Source organism: Sycon ciliatum, chromosome 12, assembly GCF_964019385.1.
Source record: "Sycon ciliatum chromosome 12, ocSycCili1.1, whole genome shotgun sequence".
Classification (NCBI taxonomy): Eukaryota; Metazoa; Porifera; class Calcarea; order Leucosolenida; family Sycettidae; genus Sycon; species Sycon ciliatum.
The window spans coordinates 4,688,242-4,702,629 of NC_088654.1; the positions used below are offsets into that span (position 1 = coordinate 4,688,242).

Consider the following 14,388-nt stretch of genomic DNA (forward strand, 5'->3'; position numbering starts at 1 on the left):
TTAGATACTCCAACACAGGGTCAGTGTTTGAAAACGCTGCAGAACGTTCTTTTTCCACGAGGATATTTCCTGTAAGCTGAGAACGTTTTGCTCGGGCTAGAGTTAATGGAGGAGTGTAGGGCTGAGCAATTGCCTTTATCGCTGCATGGGTCCGTCTTCGACTCATTCTGTATAGTACAGTAGTAATGGCGGAGAGAGGACACACACACACTGTCACACACTGTCACACACTTTCACACATCACAGCAGCAGACATTCATGTAGGGACACAAATGTGCAGTGAAAATAACGGTGACAATACCGTCACCCAATGTCTACTCCTAGTCACGGAAAGGAAGTTGAGCAGCAGATAAAAACATTGCCAAGCATAGCAGCTGATTTTATTTACCTTCTGCTTTCTGGATGAACACAGTCTTCGTCAACAACTCGCTGCGCTTGCAGCATTATTGTTATTAACTACCAAAGTGAAAGGCGACTCAAAACTATGCAAGGGAATTTGTATCGGATTGTACTACAGGCCCGTGACTCCTTCGCTGGTGAAAAGAAACTGGAAGAGGCCTAGCTTGAAGCCTCGACCTTTATACCAGGTTTGCCGCGTGGGCGGCCTTAAAGGCAAGCCTGCATAATACGGAAACGCTCAGACTGTTCACTTACGTTCACGGACACCATGATTTCACCCTGGTACCTACCATTTTATGGGCACTTCCGCGGCCGAGTCATTATTTTACGCTTCGGTCACACTACTAGTACTAGTACGTTAAGTTTCACACAAGACGCATCGACAAATCAAAGTAAAGCACTTGAGTCTTGGCGCTGACGTGGGGTCATACTGCATTGTTTGTGCTTTTGCTTGCGAGGCCTGACGCACTTCACAGTACCACTCTGTTGGCTATATCAGAGGCGACTGAAAGTGCTACAGTTGACTGTGTCACTGCTAAGGATTCAGTACTCCATCACCAGCGTGTGCCTTTTTACCAGCGAATTTAGAGACTACAATGTACATTTAGGTAGGACTCTTCAACATCTGGACGCGCGCATCCGACAACACGCACCGCTACACCTTATTCCACAACACGCACGATCCACTCGACCACGGAGGGGACGTCCAGCAAAGAATCATCCTGGTACAAGATGGTCCAACGCAGCGGCATCAACACCAAGCAACGTCACCTCACAATTAACTAGACCACCAGAAAAACAACCGGACAAGACACCTACTGGCGTGGCAGTGACAGGAACCGCATCAACCAGAAGAATGACAAGATCGGCAACGGCGGCGATGGCAGCGACTAAAGCACAGACAGAGGCAACGGCTAGGATCCACTCGACTAGCCATGTGATATCGGATGTGTCCACCGCACATGCTGATTGTTCTGATGTTAGTTCTGATAAGTATGAGTCGTCCATTGCTAGTCATTTTGTTTGAGCATCCTGATTGTCGTGCTGTGTATTCAGATGATTATTGTTCGATTGTGTCACGTGTACGCAGTGCTAGATTGCTGAATTTTTTGGAAGCTGTATACATCCACACAAAGAAACCCAACCTTTTCAAGCAGAAACAAATCAAATTCACACTTAGGCTGTTAGGTAGGTCGTCAAAACCTCGTTAGTTACATGTATGTCCAGTGGTTGTCTCTTGTTGTCGCACTACATGTCACGCTTATTGAGTTTTCTCGCATTTGCACCTTTGTGTCATTATTGCATTTTTCGCTGTTTACTTTAGCTACTTTCTTTTTTTGCGCTGTTTTACCACCTTCTTATTGTATTTAATCCACTGTTCCTGTTTCTTTTCCCTTGCCTGTATTTCACCTGACGAGAAGGCTTGAAAGTATACTTGTGAAGACAAAAACTTTCAAGATGTTTGTAATGAGCCTGAAGTGTGTCCTTTTATGAGTAATAAACTACTATCACTATCAGTCATGAAAAAGGGCATTGGCTATGAATGCAGGGCGAGTTTACAAACGTGTAAAATGTTTGCTAATCACCTCGTAATATTACGTAAACCTTGTTTTTGATAACCGCTATCAATAAAACAAGCTGAATCGACATTTGTGTACTCTTTATTCATGCAATGTAAAACAGTGGAGACAATGTGCAATAAAACGATGCAAATATGAAGAAATACTGTAGAAAAAATAAGGATTCAAAAAAGTTTCGTATAACACTCATCAGGAATTGTCGTTGACCTAAAGAACATTGAAACAAAATTGAATTATTATAGAAAATCTAAGTTCCGGAAATAGCATTAAGAACAACAGCAGTGAAATTTACTAGTGTGAGTTTTAACAATGAAAGCGAGAGCAATAACGAATGCATGTGCTAACATAAACTTGCAAATGAAAAAATGAACAAACAAGAGAAAGAAAGAAGGAAGGACAAAGTGATAACATCTAACATCCGTACATTTCACCGAGAACATTAACGACGAAACTTGTCCGCACCAAACACGACACGTCACTTGAACAATTTCAACCCAATTTTACTATCTTTCTGTACACACAAATACGTGTTGTACAGTCGCTGATGGATGGCTTCCAAAACCTTCAACTGTGGTTCATAACCATGACGACCACGGCACAATACAGTTGACAAACATGTAACAAGCCGGAGGACACCGTGTGCGTAACTAGTGACCTTACTACAACCATCCACGGTTGAGAGAGCCCCAGTCTGTTGAGACCATCTTAACCGTATGGGCCCCCCGTTCTGACCCTCTTTATTCAAGTTGAGTTTTATAGACTTCTCCTAACGTCAGTTCTGTATTATGTCATCGCTCCTGGATGTCTTCTTGATAGTGAACAAATAGCAGCTATTTTAACCTGTCCAAACAAGATAAGTTTCAAGTAGTCCCTATTCCATTGTAAGGTAGATTCACTGATGAATTTAACAAGAAAAATATTCTGAACAAATCCTCTCTTTCCCTTTCCTTGCAATCATCGTATAACATTTTACACTTACATGTCGACAAATAGGAAATGCTTACAGTACAATTAGTCCTCCTCCTTGTAGCTATATTAGTCCTCCTTGTAGCTATATTAGACCTGCTTACTCCGAAACGCTTTTTTACTTATTTAAATCTGACGAGTTTTTTTCTTAACTCTTTTTCTACCAACTTCTGCCCATGGCGTGTTTCTCTCAGCTCGTCAGCTGACAACAGTCACTGACACTACCATGACATTGTCGTGAGAAGGTGATCTCTTTCGACGAGATTGGTGAACTCCCGACCATTGCCGCGTCAGGACATCACTAACCTCGTCTACGGAGAGCTTCGGACGGTCTCCCATGGCTGCTCATAATTATAGCGGCCTTGGCCAGGAGTACAGGTCTGTGGCATTAATAAAACTTAATATCCTAGCTGACACCTTTCCCATCCACGCTGTATGGATGCTGCCGTTATGAACACTGGTCGAAGATCCCTCTTCCTCAGCGCGCAGCTTCTGCCCTACATGGGTATTGAGCACTGTTCGGTCAGTCAAGCACACCACTTGATGACGTCTTGATGTAGCAATGACGTGGTCAGGTACACGTAAATAAACATGTGTACTTTTAAATTTGTTGGTTTGACCACGTGACATGAAACAAATTTATCTATTGTGTAATTGTGTAGCATTAGTGCTAAAGCCATGAAAGTGTTCCGTGTCTACACAATCACAACGTCATGTACCTGTACAATCACCACGTCATGTACCAGTACCATCAAGAGTACATAAACCTCTTGGTACAATCAAGAGTACATACACCAGAGTGTGCAACTCGGGATGGTTCCTGTGGGAGCGTAGTTCGTGCAGTACGTCATTTCTGAAGGCATGGTTAGCCACAGGTATGGTGAAAAGTTGCGTAACCAGTCGCGGTGGTGCAGGTCACTGAGTTTGTCCTGATTTCGTTTTTTTGATACGGATAGCCGTGTGACTTTACTTGTCGGTGGATGTACGCAGCGTACACAGTAACACAAAACACCGAAATCCTGAAACTGGACGTCTAAAATCAAGCAAACTTGGCTGATTTCCGGGCTATGAAACATGAAAATTAATTATTTGAGCTGAACGCAAGTCGCGGCTTGGCTGACCTCATCAGGGTGACGTAGTGCACGAGCTGCGCTGTTTCAGATCTGATATGCACAGTTGCACACTCTGGTTTATGCACTCTTGGTACAGTGCATAACTTCAGGTTGCATGCCGGCATTATCCCTGGACCCTACCTAGAAGTAACCCCTTTTTACCTTTCGCCTTCCACGCTCATTCCCGATTCGTAGTACGTTTACTTTCGCTGTCTGTATATAAAAGCTGCTGGGTTATTGGAGCCAGTTCACTTCAATCGTGCTTTCCTTCCTTGCTTTCTTACTCAAGACTGCCTATACAGTTCTCTAACGTTACATGTCCCGTTGTAAGCCAGGTGAGCAAGCCGTCATGTAAACACAATGGTGAATCGTGGTGTTCAGGAAATTGTGTTTAGAAGCTAATGCAGGTCTTTTGTAACTTCTCCCTGGAATAATCATCTCGCTTTGTTTTCGTGTCTCCGAGTCTTTCTGCTCCTGGTTGTCTAGCATTCCTGCAACGGAGAAATTTCAATACAAAACAGCTAGTCCTTGCCCTATTCGTGTTGTGCCTCCTTAATCGCTCGACTTCCCACTACATTAGTTATCGTGAGTTGTGCAGTGACTGGGTACACTTCAATTGTCCTTCTGGCTCCTCGTAGATCTACATGTCAAGCGTATCGCTCCAAGCATTTGCGAAGTAAGCCAGACAGACCACACAAGGCAACGGACAAGGTAGCAAAGAACAAGAAGATCAAGAACCCCACTAAATCCAATACTTACCAGGTAAGCCCATCAGATATCTACTCAAACTCACAATAATGAACACCAATGCCGTTATCATTTCTGGATTCCTTGACCATAATAGTAGTACTGCACCCCACCCCTACCTTTCTTGTTCCATTCACAATCTCTTCATATTATGCGCATTGGAACCCAGGACGGACCCTGTATTTTGTACTTCAGTATTGTATTTTATTACTTTACTTGGACATTCCCAAGAGACCCTAAGGTGCCCAAGATGAATGAATGTGGTAAGTTCCTGGCGAAATGAATTGGAGATACGATTTGTGCATGACAACGTACGTCGTGTGAAACAACTTGTTTTGTAGTCAACTAGTCCATCACAATGTTATGCATGAGGAGTACTGTACGAGTTTGGCTTTCGGCTTGTACAATTTGTTCTCGCAACGCTTCCCCCCTCTTTACTTATCTTTGATATTTATGACCCACCCAAGTTGGGTGGTGTGCTGCTTTGCTGCTTCGAGATGTAGTTAGACCACTTTGTCAAATCGCCTACTGGTCAGCCGTCTTGTCATCGTCCAGTAACAATCGACATTATTTGTTCCGTTAGGACTGTAGCTTTTGCTCGGTTTCGTTGCGCTTGCCTTCTCCTCTTTGGTCTTTCCATAACCTTGAACCTTCCAAGTTGGAAGGCTGTCGGTTAGCGCTACGGAGATGTGTTGAAGCTAGGTGTCAGGACGTCGAATGTCTCAGTACTCTGTCAGTTTTGTGCCTAGTTGTTGCACTTTCTGACTGTATCTAGTTACGGTGGTGGAGAGTTACTCATAACTCGCTTCCATAATATGTCCTTTTCCTTTCTACATTATAGGGTACCTCACTTCAAACTCTCCAACTACGGTCTCTTCGCTGCATATGTTCACTTCACTTCCAAAAAAAACAAATAATATTAGATATAAATTGAATGCACCAAATTTTCGGGCATGGCCCATCTTCAGGGTGAAAAAGAAAACCATTCAACTAAAGCCAACAAAAACTGAAACGAGTATATATGCTGTGTGGTGCGGTAGTGCTGGAAATATTTGTATGTGTGAAGGGTAGCAGCAATGGTGAAGTGTGTTGGTAAAAAGGGAAGGAGCGAAAGAGACCAGTGGAGAGCTGTGTCTGTAAGTGTGAATATGTGTTAGTGCGATGTGAAGGGAAAGCACGAGAAGTGTGGTTACCAGCAGCAATGGTGAAGTGTGTTGGTAGAAAGTGAAGGAGCCAAGTGGAGAGCTGTGTCTGTAAGTGTGAATATGTGTTAGTGACATGGAGAATAGAATGCAAAGCATCAATGTAGTTGGGTCCATGGGTGTGAAGACAAAGATGACGACAACTATTTGCTAAGCACTATATAACCATATAACCATACAACCATATAACCATATAACCATATAACCATATAACCATATAACCATATAACCAGCTAGCACACATAAACATCAAATATCAAATATTATCATAATATATTCGCAACATCACAGTCTACCACAATTTACAACACCAGCATCTAACACAATAATTTCACACTGTGTCCAGCAGTCTCCAGCCACGATCCCTGTTAACACTTGGGCGTTTATCACGAATGAACATTGCTTCACGTATACGACGATTCACAAGGGACGACTGCTTGGCGAGAATTGATGCGTTGGTGATGGGTGTAGATGTGATTGCTTGTTGTGGGTGGTGTTCTGCATAGTGTTCTCCCCATGGCGTCTCCAGCGCTTGCGCTTTGGCCTCTCTGCAATGCTCCTCAAATCTCTTCCTTGCAGTTCGCTCGGTCTCGCCAACGTACTCCTCGGCGCAAAGTGCACATAACATCGAGTAGATAACATCCTGAGACAAACATTGACCACTCTCCATACCAGCATCACATGCACGACATTCAACTGGTCGCCCCCTCCCTCTTCTCTTCTTATACACTTCCTTCGGGCATTCAGGACGGGACAATGATGACGATACCAACATGTCCCTTAGTGACCGACCGGACTGGAACACCACACGCACATCCTTACTGAAAGACCTCACCGTACGACGAACATCACGTGCCAAACGATCATTGACGAAGGGCAGTTTGATGATGGATGTGTACGATTGTTGTCGTTGTCTGGTGGATGATGGTCTTGGTGTGCTTGCATGGTGCTTGGCTGCTTGAATAGCGTGTTGTGGGTAGTCGTTTTCTCGTAGTAATGTCTCGATCTTCTTCTCTCCCCGCTCCCTCCCCCTGTCGGTTGACGCGTTGCTATTTGCGCGCCGAAACTGCTCCTGGGCAACCGAACGCTTCACCCCCAATGGCAATGAAGACTCGTACGATAGATGGACACCACTATGACTGGGCTTAACGAACAACTCCCACTGCACAACACCACTCGCCACAGAGATAGACAAGTCGAGGTAGCTGACTGTGTGCGAGACATTCTGCCGGGTGTGTTCTACTGTGAAGCGTATGTCTGGGTGTCTGCTGCTCAAGTACTGCACGAACTCCATCAACTTGACAAGACCATGACACCATACTACCAGACAATCATCGATGTAGCGACGATACAAGCGAGGCTTCCACGGAAACATAGCCATCGCCTCCGACTCGAGCTTCGACATGAAAATGATTGCCATTGGGGGTGCGAGATGGTTGCCCATTGCCAGGCCTTTCCGCTGCCGGTACTGGACACCGTCAAATTCGAAGTAGTTAGACGATAACACGACTGACAGGAGCTCCCGAACATCCGACAGTGACAGGTGAAACATATCTACTTCCTTCCGATGCAACTCCAAGAACTCCATGACGACATCAATGCTCTCGACAACTGGTATGTTAGAATACAACGAGACAACATCCAGTGAGGCAATGATACAATCATCGGGAAGAACACCAACATCACTCAACACGTCAATACACTCCTTTGTACTGGTCAAATGTGCTGGAACGAACTTCAACAACTGATTAAGGATACGTTCCAGTAACAAGGAGACATTATCCATTGACGAACCGCACGTAGACACAACTGGGCGCAGCGGAAGACCTGGCTTGTGGTCTTTGGGTAGACCGTAGAATTGGCTCAGTCGTGAGTTATGTGGGAGAATGGCTTTGGCGAGTGGTTGTGGTAGCTTGTGTTGGGTGATCTCAGCGACTTTCTTGCGTGTGTGTTTGTCAAGGTCTTCTACCTTCACGTCACAGCGCTCATAACTATCCCGACACTCCAACATGACATTCGCTTTCTGTACATAACTGTCACGAGACATCACTACAAATCCCTTACTCTTGTCAGATGGCTTAACCACGATTCCTTCATTCCTCCGTAAGGTGGAGAGGGCCTCCTTCTCCCTTCTCATTAGTTGACGTCCGTTATTGGAGGTATTGATGTCGGCCTCTCTCTTGTACAGTCTCATGATGTTTCCCTTCAGTCTCCTTAATCCGTTTTCCTTCTCATCATCCATGCTTGGCGCTTGCTTGGTCGTGGTTGCAATCTTTCTCAGTCTCGTGTCATTGTCTAGATGTCGCACGGGCCTCCCCGTAACCGTCTGATGAGAAGCTGCTTGCGTCCGGTTTTTCTCCGCCTCTTCTTTCCACCTCAAACCGAACGCCAGTCTCTCCACACCCACCTCCGCCTGCTGTACTGTTGACTTCGTCACGCGTCTGCCAGGAATAAACTTTGGTCCGAGCTCCATCACCTTTCTCGCTACCTCTGGCACCTCGCTCTCCACCGCTTCCTCAATCACAACTCTATTTCTCCGATTCTGGGCATCCATAGCTGGGGCCTGCCCCGCCAATGCCTCCCTACTCCTCACCAAACAGTCCAACTTCCTTCTCAGTCGCCTCGTCTCGTCCTCCCGTACACACTCGCTCATTTGACTGCAATGGCCTGTCACCCATGTCGCTTTGCCTGGCAACATCCTCCTGTGGACTTCCCATCGCAGAGATGCTTGCCTGTCTTTGAGTCGTCTTATGCAGGTGAACTTGTCCTTTATGATTTGATTCAGAACTAGTTGCTGGAAACGGGTCTCTTGTTTGGCAACGGCGGCTCCAAAAAGATGCGTAGCCTTCGAACAGTTCCTAATACATCCAGGAATAACACCATTATGTCGACAGGCTGTAAGAAATTTGACAGAACACCTACTCTTAGACAACGACACACTACATTTCACCAATTCCCAGGGGAGAGTGCGATCTGGACCAACAGGATAAACTTTTCTAAGCACTCGCAGACTCCATTGCAGCCATTCACACATTATAGGGTACCTCACTTCAAACTCTCCAACTACGGTCTCTTCGCTGCATATGTTCACTTCACTTCCAAAAAAACAAATAATATTAGATATAAATTGAATGCACCAAATTTTCGGGCATGGCCCATCTTCAGGGTGAAAAAGAAAACCATTCAACTAAAGCCAACAAAAACTGAAACGAGTATATATGCTGTGTGGTGCGGTAGTGCTGGAAATATTTGTATGTGTGAAGGGTAGCAGCAATGGTGAAGTGTGTTGGTAAAAAGGGAAGGAGCGAAAGAGACCAGTGGAGAGCTGTCATCATTTTCATGTCGAAGCTCGAGTCGGAGGCGATGGCTATGTTTCCGTGGAAGCCTCGCTTGTATCGTCGCTACATCGATGATTGTCTGGTAGTATGGTGTCATGGTCTTGTCAAGTTGATGGAGTTCGTGCAGTACTTGAGCAGCAGACACCCAGACATACGCTTCACAGTAGAACACACCCGGCAGAATGTCTCGCACACAGTCAGCTACCTCGACTTGTCTATCTCTGTGGCGAGTGGTGTTGTGCAGTGGGAGTTGTTCGTTAAGCCCAGTCATAGTGGTGTCCATCTATCGTACGAGTCTTCATTGCCATTGGGGGTGAAGCGTTCGGTTGCCCAGGAGCAGTTTCGGCGCGCAAATAGCAACGCGTCAACCGACAGGGGGAGGGAGCGGGGAGAGAAGAAGATCGAGACATTACTACGAGAAAACGACTACCCACAACACGCTATTCAAGCAGCCAAGCACCATGCAAGCACACCAAGACCATCATCCACCAGACAACGACAACAATCGTACACATCCATCATCAAACTGCCCTTCGTCAATGATCGTTTGGCACGTGATGTTCGTCGTACGGTGAGGTCTTTCAGTAAGGATGTGCGTGTGGTGTTCCAGTCCGGTCGGTCACTAAGGGACATGTTGGTATCGTCATCATTGTCCCGTCCTGAATGCCCGAAGGAAGTGTATAAGAAGAGAAGAGGGAGGGGGCGACCAGTTGAATGTCGTGCATGTGATGCTGGTATGGAGAGTGGTCAATGTTTGTCTCAGGATGTTATCTACTCGATGTTATGTGCACTTTGCGCCGAGGAGTACGTTGGCGAGACCGAGCGAACTGCAAGGAAGAGATTTGAGGAGCATTGCAGAGAGGCCAAAGCGCAAGCGCTGGAGACGCCATGGGGAGAACACTATGCAGAACACCACCCACAACAAGCAATCACATCTACACCCATCACCAACGCATCAATTCTCGCCAAGCAGTCGTCCCTTGTGAATCGTCGTATACGTGAAGCAATGTTCATTCGTGATAAACGCCCAAGTGTTAACAGGGATCGTGGCTGGAGACTGCTGGACACAGTGTGAAATTATTGTGTTAGATGCTGGTGTTGTAAATTGTGGTAGACTGTGATGTTGCGAATATATTATGATAATATTTGATATTTGATGTTTATGTGTGCTAGCTGGTTATATGGTTATATGGTTATATGGTTATATGGTTATATGGTTATATGGTTGTATGGTTATATGGTTATATAGTGCTTAGCAAATAGTTGTCGTCATCTTTGTCTTCACACCCATGGACCCAACTACATTGATGCTTTGCATTCTATTCTCCATGTCACTAACACATATTCACACTTACAGACACAGCTCTCCACTTGGCTCCTTCACTTTCTACCAACACACTTCACCATTGCTGCTGGTAACCACACTTCTCGTGCTTTCCCTTCACATCGCACTAACACATATTCACACTTACAGACACAGCTCTCCACTGGTCTCTTTCGCTCCTTCCCTTTTTACCAACACACTTCACCATTGCTGCTACCCTTCACACATACAAATATTTCCAGCACTACCGCACCACACAGCATATATACTCGTTTCAGTTTTTGTTGGCTTTAGTTGAATGGTTTTCTTTTTCACCCTGAAGATGGGCCATGCCCGAAAATTTGGTGCATTCAATTTATATCTAATATTATTTGTTTTTTTTGGAAGTGAAGTGAACATATGCAGCGAAGAGACCGTAGTTGGAGAGTTTGAAGTGAGGTACCCTATAATGTGTGAATGGCTGCAATGGAGTCTGCGAGTGCTTAGAAAAGTTTTCCTTTCTACTTAAATAAATTTCTGTTTTATTTATTTATTATGGATTCCCCAAAGGCCGAGGCCTAAGTCGAGGGGGTCTCCGTTCATGGCTTACGGGGAATATATCTGCAAAATTATAACATTATAGATTGAGAAGAGGAAGGGTTATAACAAATGCGTACTGTAGAAATCAGCCATAACATTCGTTACTATGTTACAGAAACTCTGAAAGGAATTAAACCAGTGGGTTCAAAGCGTGTGTTGGCAAAGATGGTACGAACGCGAGACACAAAGCAATGACTATTTTGGGTGATTCTAATGTCAGTGGGGAGAGAATTCCAGGTGACAGCGGTAACAAAGAGGAATTGATGGTTGCAAAGTTTGCCCAGCAGCGTAGTATCACTTTCGCTCATAAAATCTAAAATATGGTGGAAACAGAGCTGTATGGAGTTGATTTTATTCCCGTAGCTATGCAGAAGACGTTACTTCAGTAACGTCTGGCGCTAGCCAGGGTCCACACAGCTTTAATTCCCGTAGCTATGCAGAAGACGTTACTTCAGTAACGTCTGGCGCTAGCCAGGGTCCACACAGCTTTGATTTGGTATTTGTTTGTTTGTGTGTTTGTTTGTTTGTTTGTGTCACGCCTGGCGCTATCCCGTATCTGACGGCAAAAAATCATAGGGATGTTATAAATTTTTCAATTCTCCTATTTTTTTTTTTAGGCATATCCTGGGATTCGAACCCGCACTATCGCCCTACATGCATTCCCCCATACACTTCGCATTCATACCCATTCACCCAAGTTGCTTCACGTTATGATCTTGCGTTTGAAAGCCGTATTTGAATATTGCGGGCAGCTGTATGTGGCCAGCGGTGTTTGATGGTACGGTACGGGAGACGGTGTCGTATTACCCTCGATCGTACCTGTCCCGTACCTATCCCTACCGTACCGTACCAGCAAAGACGGCTGGCCACAATGCATATTCAAATAGGGCTTTCAAATGCAAGATAATTATGTGAAGCAACTTGGAAGAATTAGTATGTATGCGAAGTGTATCGGGGGATGCATGCAGGGCGCGATAGTGCGGGTTCGAATCCCAGGTTATGTCTTAAAGAAAAAGGAATTTTTTAAAGACCGGGGATGCATGCAGGGCGCGATAGTGCGGGTTTGAATCCCAGGTTATGTCTTTAAAAAAAGGAATTTTTTAAAGACCGGGGGATGCATGCAGGGCGCGATAGTGCGGGTTCGAATCCCAGGTTATGTCTTTTAACAAAAAGGAATTTTTCAAAGACCGGGGGATGCATGCAGGGCGCGATAGTGCGGGTTCGAACCCCAGGTTATGTCTTAAAAAAGAATTTTTCAAAGACCGGGGGATGCATGCAGGGCGCGATAGTGCGGGTTCGAATCCCAGGTTATGTTTTTACAAAAAACGAATTTTTTAAAGAATTTATAACATCCCTATGCTTTTGTTTGTCTAGGTCATCAAGGCAAAAAAGCATAGCGTAGGGCCCTGAGCTTCCAAGCTCTCTCGTTTGGTATTTGTTTGTTTGTGTGTTTGTTTGTGTCACGCCTGGCGCTATCCGTATCTGACGGCAAAAAAGCTTAGGATGTTATAAATTTTTCAATTCTCCTATTTTTTTTCAGGAATATCCTGGGATTCGAACCCGCACTATCGCCCTACATGCATTCCCCCATACACTTCGCATTCAGACCCATTCTTCCAAGTTGCTTCACGTTATTATCTTGCGTTTGAAAGCCCTATTTGAATATTGGGGGCAGCTAGACGGTGTCGTATTACCCTCGATCATACCTGTCCCGTGCCTATCCCCTACCGTACCGTGCCATCAAAGACGGCTGGCCACAATGCATATTCAAATAGGGCTTTCAAATGCAAGATCACAATGTAAACAACTGGGAAGAATTAGTATGTATGCGAAGTGTATCGGGGGATGCATGCAGGGCGCGCGATAGTGCGGGTTCGAATCCCAGGTTATGTCTAAAAAAAAAGGATTTTTTTAAAGAATTTATAACATCCCTATGCTTTTTTTTTGTCTAGGTCATCAAGGCAAAAAAGCATAGCGTAGGGCCCTGAGCTTCCAAGCTCTCTCGTTTGCCAATATTCTTTGGAGAGCGAGTGACGCCGCTCGGTCATGGCTGTCAGCTTCGGCTGGCCCATGGGTAATGTCTTCTTCGCCAGGAAACAGGCAAGCTTGTGGAAGTATTTTGAGTAGTGGAGCAAAAGGCCAGGGCTTGTTTCGCATTGGTACGTTCAACGTCCGTGGACTTACTTCAAATTTCAAAAAAATCAACTTATTTCAGACCTCAATAAATACAGAGTTGGACTCTGCTGTCTTCAGGAGACTAAAATCTCCGAAGGCTACGATGGAAATATTGACAACTACCGTCTACTGTGTCTCTAATCGTCGTGTCGATATTATGGACTCGGATTCGTGGTGGAAAAGCAGTTACTGCACCGAATATATTATTGGCAGGTGTCGGACCGTATCGCCGTGCTACAGTTATGGTTCTCTGGGAGAACGCTGTGCTCATTTATAAATGTCTACGCCCCGACGTCAACACGCGTTGCAGCAGACCATTCATGCCTAGACGAGCTCTACAACAGCTTGCTGGAAACAATTCAAAAACTAAGGTCTTCATCGCTGCTGTTCCTGATGGGAGACTTCAACGCAAAACTTGGGAGACGACCACCCAGTGACTGCCACTCCATATCCTATGCTGGTTCACACTCAAGGGGCCATCGCAACTACAGCGGCCAGACGTTGGCTGATTTCGCGTCGAGCAATTACCTATTTGCCTGTAACACGGCGTTTCAGCACCGTGCAGAACATATCACCACATGGACAGGCTGGCGCCACAACCCTAGTGGAGGTCCACCTTTACCCATTTACAACCAAATAGATTATATCCTGTGCCGTCACAGTGAAAGGTTTGTGGTGACGGATGCCAGATCATACGCCGGGACAAGCTTAGAAAGCGATCACCGTCTTGTGCTGGCAAACCTCAACCTGACAAAATTGTACAAGAAGCTCAAGAGGCCGCCAGTAGCCATATCCAGCAACGCAAAATTCAATTATCGGAATTTAATGACCCGACCAAGAAAGCAAAGTACAGAGAGGCTATCAACGAACATCTACAGGACCTCAGCAAAGAGCAGGAAGGTGTCAATGCGGAGCAACATCTGCAGTATATTGTGAACGCTATGAGTGAGGCAGCAAACACATCGG

General features: G+C 45.3%; 2 protein-coding genes across 2 annotated transcripts; one reads left to right on the forward strand and one right to left on the reverse strand.

Annotated features, from left to right (window-relative positions):
* Positions 1-6,337: 6,337 nt before the first annotated feature.
* Positions 6,338-8,560, reverse strand: LOC135827876 (uncharacterized). The gene has a single exon (XM_065340310.1). The coding sequence runs from the start codon at positions 8,558-8,560 to the stop codon at positions 6,338-6,340; it is 2,223 nt and encodes a 740-aa protein (XP_065196382.1).
* Positions 8,561-9,369: 809 nt separating this feature from the next.
* LOC135827877 (uncharacterized) lies at positions 9,370-10,419 on the forward strand. Its single transcript, XM_065340311.1, has one exon. It carries the CDS (start codon positions 9,370-9,372, stop codon positions 10,417-10,419), a length of 1,050 nt encoding a protein of 349 aa, XP_065196383.1.
* Positions 10,420-14,388: the final 3,969 nt, after the last annotated feature.

Excerpts from the sequence above, each read along its gene's own strand:
- LOC135827877 (XM_065340311.1), top strand. The coding sequence starts at position 9,370 with ATGGCTATGTTTCCGTGGAAGCCTCGCTTGTATCGTCGCTACATCGAT.
- LOC135827876 (XM_065340310.1), bottom strand. The coding sequence starts at position 8,560 with ATGGATGCCCAGAATCGGAGAAATAGAGTTGTGATTGAGGAAGCGGTG.